This window comes from Vicia villosa, linkage group LG6, assembly GCF_029867415.1.
Source record: "Vicia villosa cultivar HV-30 ecotype Madison, WI linkage group LG6, Vvil1.0, whole genome shotgun sequence".
NCBI lineage: Eukaryota > Viridiplantae > Streptophyta > Magnoliopsida > Fabales > Fabaceae > Vicia > Vicia villosa.
In genome coordinates, this window is record NC_081185.1 from 92,055,518 (window position 1) to 92,064,759 (window position 9,242).

The following is a 9,242-nucleotide window of genomic DNA, read 5'->3' on the forward strand; positions in this document are numbered from 1 at the left end:
TTTTGCATCTAGAAAGAGGACAATAGTAAATAAGGGTTTAAAAACTGTTGCGACAGGGAAAATGACTTCGACAAAACAAGATTGATAAATGTTGATATTAATATTTTTATTTATTGTTTTTAAGTTAAAGAACAAATTGTGATTTATTCACACCGTGACAATTGTATTCAACGTTGTAACACCTGTACCGACTGAAATTACGAAAATCTTTAGGAATCTGCCACAACTTTTTAAAACATGGGATATAGTGAGAGAAGCTCTTTTCTTTATTGATAGAAAGATGACAAAATGCCAAAAGTATTATTGAACTTCAATCTCATGGAGAAATCCTAGAAAACAGAACATGATATCAAAATGAAATTCTAAGATAAAAACTGACAGATAAAAACAGTTCACACACTTGAAATTTTGAATCTATTTTGAAGCAGAAACAAGGATTTCATATCTAGCTTTGAAATAGACCAAAAGAGGCTCTCTTGCAGGCACAATTTCCTTCACAATTGAATGGTTGAGAAACTCTTGGCTCCAGTTATAAATCTTTGGATACTTTTCAGCAGTGAACACGTTAAACCCTGCTGTTTCTTGAAGCAAAGGGAGTGAGAAAGCTACGAATATAGCAGCAATATCAACAAGACCAATATCCTTTCCTCCAAAGAACTTATCCTTCAACTCATTCTCAAGAATCTGAAGAGCATCAGACGATTCTGCTAGATTCTTCGCACGCTCTTTCTCGTTGTTAAAAGCATGAACAGCTTTAAATAAAGGTGCCACAATCTAAGCATTTAAAATAATCAGCATTTAATTAGTATCATTTTTGTTAATAAATAACCTGCACATTGCAGAAATATAATTTAGATAGTGATCATGATTTTAATTTGATGCCCGCAAGCTCAATTGTTGCAGAAATGTTGCTTATGTGCAAACATCAAACCACAATCGCGAAAAGATTTAAAATCACGTGTGCGCGACCACATCAACAATCAGATTAGAAAATTTCTGCTATGTAATTTTTCTCACCAAAATTAAATTTCAAAACCACAAATTTGATTTCTTTTTCAATGCAGTGAAAAATCTTAATTTTAACAAATTTTCAACAAGGTATTCAAAGCGTCTTTCAATCAGGATTGACGTTATTCATACCAAGCAACTGTGATCGCAATACCACGGTGGCAACTACCATTGAAAACCAAAATAATGATAGTTATGATTTTAAATTATAGTTGCAGTTGCAGTCATGGATGCAGTTGCAGTTGTGGCTGTTTAGTTGCTGTTATTAAGCTTACTGTAATGTGGATAGGGGTTGTTTCAGCCTGAATAGTGATTGAAAGGTGCTTGAAATATATCATTAAAAATGGTTAAAATTTCGTATCAAATAGATATTAGGATTTGGTCATCTAAAATTTTAAAAATTTAATTTATTGTGAAAAGATTTGAACAAAACAAGGTTGAAATTTTGATTTATTGTGAAAAGATTTGAACAAAACAAGGTTGAAATTATCGGATGTCATTCTTCCCACAACCGCATAGGTAATTTAAAATCACACTGCAATTACGATTTAATGTAGTTGTAGAATCTACTTATCAATATTACAATGTTACTTCAATTAAAATGATAGAATATTTACCTTGTCCTGGATGAACTTGGACCAAAATCGAACCAAGGCTTTTTGGTAAAGATCAGAGGGCAAAATGGGATTTTGTTTCCAAGTCTCATCAATGTACTCAATAATCACAAGAGATTCTGGTATAGGCTTCTCCTTGTGAACTAAAACCGGAACCTTCTTATAAATTGGGTTGTATTTGAGGAGAAGCTCACTCTTGTTCTGCAAGTCTTCTTCAACAAATTCATATTCAATGCCCTTCAGTTTCAGAGCAATTTGAACACCCATGACAAATGGGCTTCCTACAACTCCGAATAGTTTCACCTCATTTTGATTTGTAGCCATTGCACAAATTCAAATTTTTTTTATTTAAATTTAAACTATCAAGTGAATTTGTTTTTGTGTATGAGTCCTAAATGTAGTCTTATGTGTTTTTATAGAGTTTGGAAATTTCTATTCTATAAGTGCATGGGCATCATCGAAATTGTCATTTTTAATTTTATAATAATAATAATTAATAAATTTTGTTTTCTAATAATTTGTATTTACACTAATTCTAAAATAATTTTATACCGTCGTCCAATAAAGAATATACATTCCGCTAAATCATACTAATATTTTATAATAGATTGAATTATTTTTTCTGGTTTGATAAATAATTATTTTTATTTATGGGTGTATGTATATATGCATTGAAATATCTTGACTCTTGGACATTTGTTATCATATTTTATTTATTATTAAATTTTAGGAAATCTTTATTATATTTCCTTTATTAACTAGTTTTTAAAACTTTTTTTATATTTTCTTTATTAATTAATTTTTAAAAATTTTCCCACTTCTATCTATTCTACACATGGAAATAAAAATCCAAACTAAAGTAGAATAAAATCAACTTATTTTAATAAAACACATTTACTTAGGTTAGGGTATTCACGATGTATTTGGACAGTTTTTACGCTTAAACTTATCCGAACAAGAAGAGAGAAAAAATATATAGTTTGGTTTGGTTTGGTTGACATTTAAAAATAAAACCGAACCAAACCAAATCAATGTGGTTCAAATTAGTTCGATCGGTTCAGTTTTCTTTAAAAAAAAAGAATTATTGAGTCGACACATATAAGAGACAACTAAATTTGGGGTTTAGTCATTCACAGTATGTGACCATAAAATAAGTTTATAATTTTTTAAATACGTTTTGATGTATAAATATGAATTATGTCTTATAATTTTATCTTATTTTTAAAGGATAATATATATGAAATTGTTTTCTTAAACAAATTTAAAATACTATATTATATATATAGTTACAAGTAAGTGCATGCATGTTACTATGTTATCCCGATAACACTATAGTTTCTTTTTTATTATTAATATTTTATATATAACCAGATATAAAATTAATGTAAAATATTGATATATATGTTCGCTACGGGCGGAACAGGTGGCCAACAACGGTAGGCTTGATCTTCGGTGATGGTTGAGAAAAAAAGGGATTGTACCTGCAAGGTACTCCGAAGGGAAAGTAAGTATGAGAACAACAAGGTACAACATAAAGTATGAGATTTTGGGCAAAGTTTGGATTACCTTGCCCTCTATGGATAGAGGGCTATTTATAAGTGATCTCATTGGAGTGGAGTGGATCTCCTATCTTCGTGGACCTGGGCATGATTTACGGCCTAGGATATAAGGAACCGTTGACTAGGTCTTGACTAGTCGTGCTCGGGATACTAGCCGTTGCCAGGGACGGGGTCCCAGCGTGCTCGGCTAATCTCCAGTCTTGCGGTTAAAGGGGGAAAAGTCTTCCCTATCAGCTCTTGTGTGTTGCCTAGTGCTTTCTTGGGCCGGTTCGTGCCAGCGAGTGGATTGGGCCAATTGGACTAGTCCAGAATAGGAGCCCCCAAGTCATTGTTTCCGATCACGAAAGCGATGACTTGAGGCCGCTAGAAAAGGGCATAGGAGACCATCCGAAGAGAAGGATTGTCGCCCGCTGGACTGGGCAGCGGCGCTCGACTAAACTGGGTGTCAGACGGGGAGAGGAACAGTTCGTTTGGAGGTGGATAGGTGACATGTGCGTGTCAGCCTTGAGATTTGTGTTGCATTTAATGCGTCATGATGACGGTTGGCCTAGTGACTAGGGTTTAGGGTTTAATGATGACTATTCTTTTCCCTAGCCCAGGCGTGCATGTCACGTGGGGGTTGTCATACCCCAAATTTGTCCTACCCCTTTATTTTCTAACTGGCTCAGGCTTATGCATTTCATAGTCTCATGTACATACCTCTCATTAGGTCATTAACATAACTCATGCATTCATTGGCTTTGGGATCAAGGTTTGAAAGGTTAAGGTCTCCCTATAGCTTTGAGGTTCTATCTCAGATAAGCTTGTCTCAACTGGTTTCTCGGTGTGCATTAAAATGCGTGTTATGGTCGATTCATAGACTTCTTCTTCATCAAGGTACAAGGTGTGCATCCATTAAAAGTTTGACTGAGGATCGCTGAATTAGGGTTCTTATTCGTGGTGTTCAAGTTTGTTAAAGTCCATCATCAAAGGTCAACTGAATTTCATGTTAAAATACTCTCTTATGCTTTAATTCTTATCTCTATCAGAGGATTCCTCAGGACGTCATGTTAAAGTCGTTTATTAAGGAAGACATTTCGATCAAGGCATGATGCATTCTTGAGGTGCATTGAGGATTCGACTTTGCCAACTCAAAATACTTCATCTAATAAATTGGGCTACTTATGGTTCAACAAGTTTATTAAAGATTGGCTATGTTCAAGTTCTTTCATGGTGCATAAAGTATTCATTCATTGGCTTTTGGTGCAAGTTTAGGTGCATACGGAACATGTTGGAAGACTAATGGCAGAGCGGTGTGCAATTATGAGTTTAGGGCGAGTGCTCATGCAATACAAGGTTCAAGTCATCATTCAATAATCCATTCGAGTATCATTCACAACTCACTCATAGGAAAATTCTATCCAAAATTGCAAGCATAAATTCAAATATCCCTTCATTTCAAAATCCCTCATCAAATCTCGAATTCATCCAAAAGCCCATATTCTCATTCAAATGTCCATTACAAAATAAATTGAAAAGTTCAAATTCTAAACCATTACACCATACAAAAATCATTACAAATTATCAGTAACTTCCAAAGCTATTTCAACAAGCATCCATGAACCATTCAAACAATTCTCATTCAAAGAAAATCATACAAAAAAACACGTGTTACAAAGCCTAATGTCAGAGTCTAATCTCTTTGCTCATCCTAAGGACTTATCTCCCATTTCCTCTTCCTTCTCGAGTCATATCCTTTCCAATTCTTCCCATCTTCATAGTAATTTTTGTGTCTAATAAACCATGTATTGTGCCCTCAAGCCAACATCATGAAGCATACAAGAAAACCAAGGGCAGCCCTGTACAAAAAAGGAAGAAGAAGAGAAAAAGCATTCAGCCACAAATTCTGCATATCCAAATTCACTACAAAAAAAAAACAGCAAGATCCAATCAAATGTGTCAATTCACCTCGCACCAGTTATGATACACATCCATGAAAATCCAGCACAATCATACATTCAGCCCATACACATTAACAGAAGACAGTCGGCAATAAAAGGACTTGGCGATACAGAATCGGTTCAGAAACAGCATAGCATGTAACCAACTTACTAACTTTGTTTCTAAACTAACAACTACCTTGTAATCAATAACTAACTACCATTCAGCATAACTAGCAACTAACCTTTTACAAACTTACCATATTCAAAACTGCCCCACAAATTTCCCAAGATCCACACTGTGCTCAATCCTGTCCAAAGCTCAGCTCCATGTATGCTCACAATGAAATCCATGCCTTCACATGCCTCCAAAGTTGTTTCCATGCTAACCTGCATAGTTCAAAAACCAGAAAACAATAAATACACACAAACATACTAGGCCAACACAAAACATCCATACTATAACGCAAGAGAAAGAGCCTGCAAGAATTTCATAGCAGTTCATCCAATATGGTTGCGGTTTATGGTTTACGGCATGCACAAAGGAACTGAGTGAAGCTTAAAACTAGACATACATAATGCAAGATGAGAAAATCGGTTGAGTGTATATGTCATTCACGGCAACGGACCTGCTCATATGGGTTCATGCGCAAATGCAGTTAAATGCTCCAAGTGTAACATCTGGCCCAGCCTCACCGAGTGTCAACCGCAGCCCTGCAGCACACAAAAACAATATTCAGAACCTTCATCACCTCAAGTTCCACTTCAGAATTCCACACATAAACCAATACCAAGTGTTTGCATCAGTCCTGCATATCATACATTCAGTCAAGACATATTCGAATACACCAGTTTTAAAAACAGCTCCAACAGAGTTATAACTAACCAATTTCTATAACAGTCCAATCACCCTAACTGTTTTCACAACTAACTTTCCATAACTACCTCCTAACCGCCAAAACAGAATTTGTAGCTAACCTCTAATCCACTCTTCAACAGATAACAGAATCTAACTAACTCAATCAGTCCCTAACTGAATCAATCTCAACCCTCCATCCATATAACTGAATCAATCTAATCCTATGGTTGAAGATCAAACCTCTAACTAACTCAGTTCCCTCCGATCCTAGTCATCACTTTCCCCAAACCTCTTCAACTAACTCCAAACCTCACGTAATTGTTTCCAAACCTCACTCCAAACCTAACTCACCCGAGCCTAATCCTTATATAAACACTCTCTCTCCACAATTCAAACTCTCACGCCACTTTTCTCCTCCACTCTCCACCATTATCTCTGCCTTCCACCTCCATTCATCTCCAACCATTCCATCCCCTCTTCAATCTCTCTGCAACTACTCTCTATATCTTCATCTTCCCCAAATCCCTCCACATTCTCCAATTCGATCACCAGAAAAAAGAAGAGGATAGAAAAGCTTGACAGTAGAAAATAAAGAGAGAGGTTCAAAATGTAACTAACCTGTGAACCGATTCTTCAGTCTTCATCATCAATTCTTCAACAATCAGAATCTTCAGTCTGAATCTTCGCATCTTCATCATCTTCGAGCTCTCTCTTGATCCTCATCTTCAATCATCTTCTTCTCATCTTCTCCAATTCTTCAAGCTCCAAGCTTCGCCATGATCTTCAACCACTTCAATCATCGTCGGCATCAGATTGATATCTTTCAACTTGTTCTTTCCGCAACCTCTTCAACAATCATCATCTCCATCATCAATCCTCTACTACTCCGCAAAATCATCATCGCACAACCTCACGAACCTTCAGGTTTCACTTCATGAAGTATCATCAAGCGACAACAACAATATCACGATTCAGAAACGAAAATTGAGAGAAGAGAGATCGAGACGGAGTCAAGTCGTATTTCTCTGACGGATGCAAGTTGCTCGACGGAAAGAGTGAGTTCCTCCGGAGCTCGCAAGAAGAAGAGAGGTGAATAGCCAAATTTGATTTTACCCTAGTTCCCCAATTCTATTTCTCTTTTCCATTTCTTTTTATATTTTTATTTTTTGTTTAATTAATTTTGTTATAAAGTCTGAATGAAAACTGTGATGAATCAAACAATAGCCATGGGCCTTGGCGCCAACTGCTATACACACCCTCCTTTAGGCCCATCTTCCTTTTTGGCCAGAAACGCTGCAACAATAACAAAACTCTGTGGGCCTGTGCAAATTGCTGAATTCATACCCCCCATGAGGCCCATGCTATCCATTTTTTTTGCAAACAAAATCTGATATAAAAAAATAGCCTCTGGGCCTTGATCTTTTGGGCCTGCACCCAGCTTACTTTTCACACCATCATTTTAATGTTGCACCCCCTGTCTTCTTACTTTTTCAATTAATTGAATTCATGTTTTACTTAGCTTTTTACTAATTTCTTTTAGATGATTAAATGCTAATTTTTCCTCATACATTTTAGACATTTAAATACAATTTTTGTCATATAAAAATAATCACTAAAAATAGTAATTGTAGGCTTTTTCTTTTAGTCTTTTTACTTGTTGCAATTCAATTTCTTTCACAAAAAATCATATAAAAATAATAGTACTTTTAATTCACTTTTGTGCTATATTTTGACTTGTTCGATTTCATGCTTTTATGCTATTTTCAATATTCTACTTAGCGCTTTATTTTTCATGCTTCTTTTAAATCCTAACCTTAGGTAGAAACCATGATAACATTAGGTAGAAATTCCCTTCATACTTAGGCTAGTTTCTTTTTCTTTTACAACATAAAACATCTAATAAATACTCAAATAAAATCCCTTTAAAAAATACAAAGAAAACACTTAAAACATTAATAATCAAAGTGAAAATCTTAAAAAGGGAATGGAAGCTTGAACATCCCTTGCTTTAGGGAATGTTCGAGTGATTGGATCTCCCTTGCTTTAGGGAACTATTCGGGCGTAAGTTCCCACTTCTAAAAAACACAAACCATAGAGTAACTCGAGTTTCCCTTGCTTTAGGGATTTCCTCGAAACGCTCAAACTCTCTCTCTTCTCTCTCCTTTCTTAAGGGCATTGTTATCTCCGCTCTATTGCATCCTAGGTCGATCCCTTATGCAAGAGCGCGAGCGTTAACTCCGCCCAACTAAAAAACACAAAAACAAACAGAAACTATGGAGCCGAACTACGACGCTCTGATTCCTGAAAAGGATACGTAGGCATCAAGTCGCGGGGCTTGAACGAGCACACTTGTAAATATTCCTTCTTTTCCCCGTATTTCTTTTGCATTCATTCGCATATAGACATAGACATAGTACACACCCTTTAGATAGAAACAAACATAGGTGGATACCATCGAGTACGATGGGCGTGAGGGGTGCTAATACCTTCCCCTCGCGTAACCGACTCCCGTACCTTGATTCTCTGGTCGTAAGACCTTGTTCCTTCCTTTGTTAGGTTTTCTGATATTCCTTTCCCTTATGGGATAAATATATTGGTGGCGACTCTGCTCATTTTTTCGCGAGCGTGCGACAGGGGTCCCAAACGTCTATAGATAGTTTGAAACCTCCTTCATTTGAATTTTTACGCATTTTTTCTGCATTCCTGAGCTCCTCACTATTCTGCTGTGTCCTCCGCTGTTGTCTCCGCCATAGACGTCCCATCTTTCCAAGCCTCAGACTCTCCTTTCAACCTCCACAAGTAAGTTAGATTCTTTGTCTTATACATTCCTTAGGTTTTATTTAGAGATGCATGCGGTAGGATAGTCTTAGGGCAGTAGATGCCTATTTTCCGGTGGCGATGTTGTATTTCTTGCCGCCGGCGAGAGTTAGACTGTAGGTTTTCTATCAGAAACCGTTTACCAGGCCCCATTTTTCTGATAATTTTGTTAAATTCTAATTGGAGTTCTTCCCTTTGGTGGATTGCATGCGTTCTTTGACTATTTCCATGCAATATTCGGTGGAGCTTCAATGGGAATTTGGGTTTCCCTTAGGGTTTCATCTTTGTTTCTTGTGGTGGAGCTGGGCATACTATGGCGTGCCTTTGGCCGTTTATTCTGACTCGGTGGTCAGCTCTTCGAGTAAGGGTATGACTGGGGATTTTTCGTCCCCAGATCAGTTGTACGCCCTTTCACTTGATCGGCGGTGGAAGGGTGGATTTAATTTTATCATCGAATTCACTTGTT

General features: G+C 36.5%; 1 protein-coding gene across 1 annotated transcript; it reads right to left on the minus strand.

Annotated features, from left to right (window-relative positions):
* Positions 1-385: 385 nt before the first annotated feature.
* LOC131609326 (probable glutathione S-transferase) lies at positions 386-1,946 on the minus strand. Its single transcript, XM_058881006.1, has 2 exons — positions 1,626-1,946; positions 386-774 (listed from the first exon to the last, which is right to left on the minus strand). Exons 1-2 carry the CDS (start codon positions 1,944-1,946, stop codon positions 415-417), a joined length of 681 nt encoding a protein of 226 aa, XP_058736989.1. The 3' UTR covers positions 386-414.
* Positions 1,947-9,242: the final 7,296 nt, after the last annotated feature.

Coding starts and splice junctions, on each gene's coding strand:
- LOC131609326 (XM_058881006.1), bottom strand. CDS start 1,946: ATGGCTACAAATCAAAATGAGGTGAAACTATTCGGAGTTGTAGGAAGC. Junction 775..1,625: donor CCAAGTTCATCCAGGACAAG/GTAAATATTCTA, acceptor TTAAATGCTTAG/ATTGTGGCACCTTTATTTAA.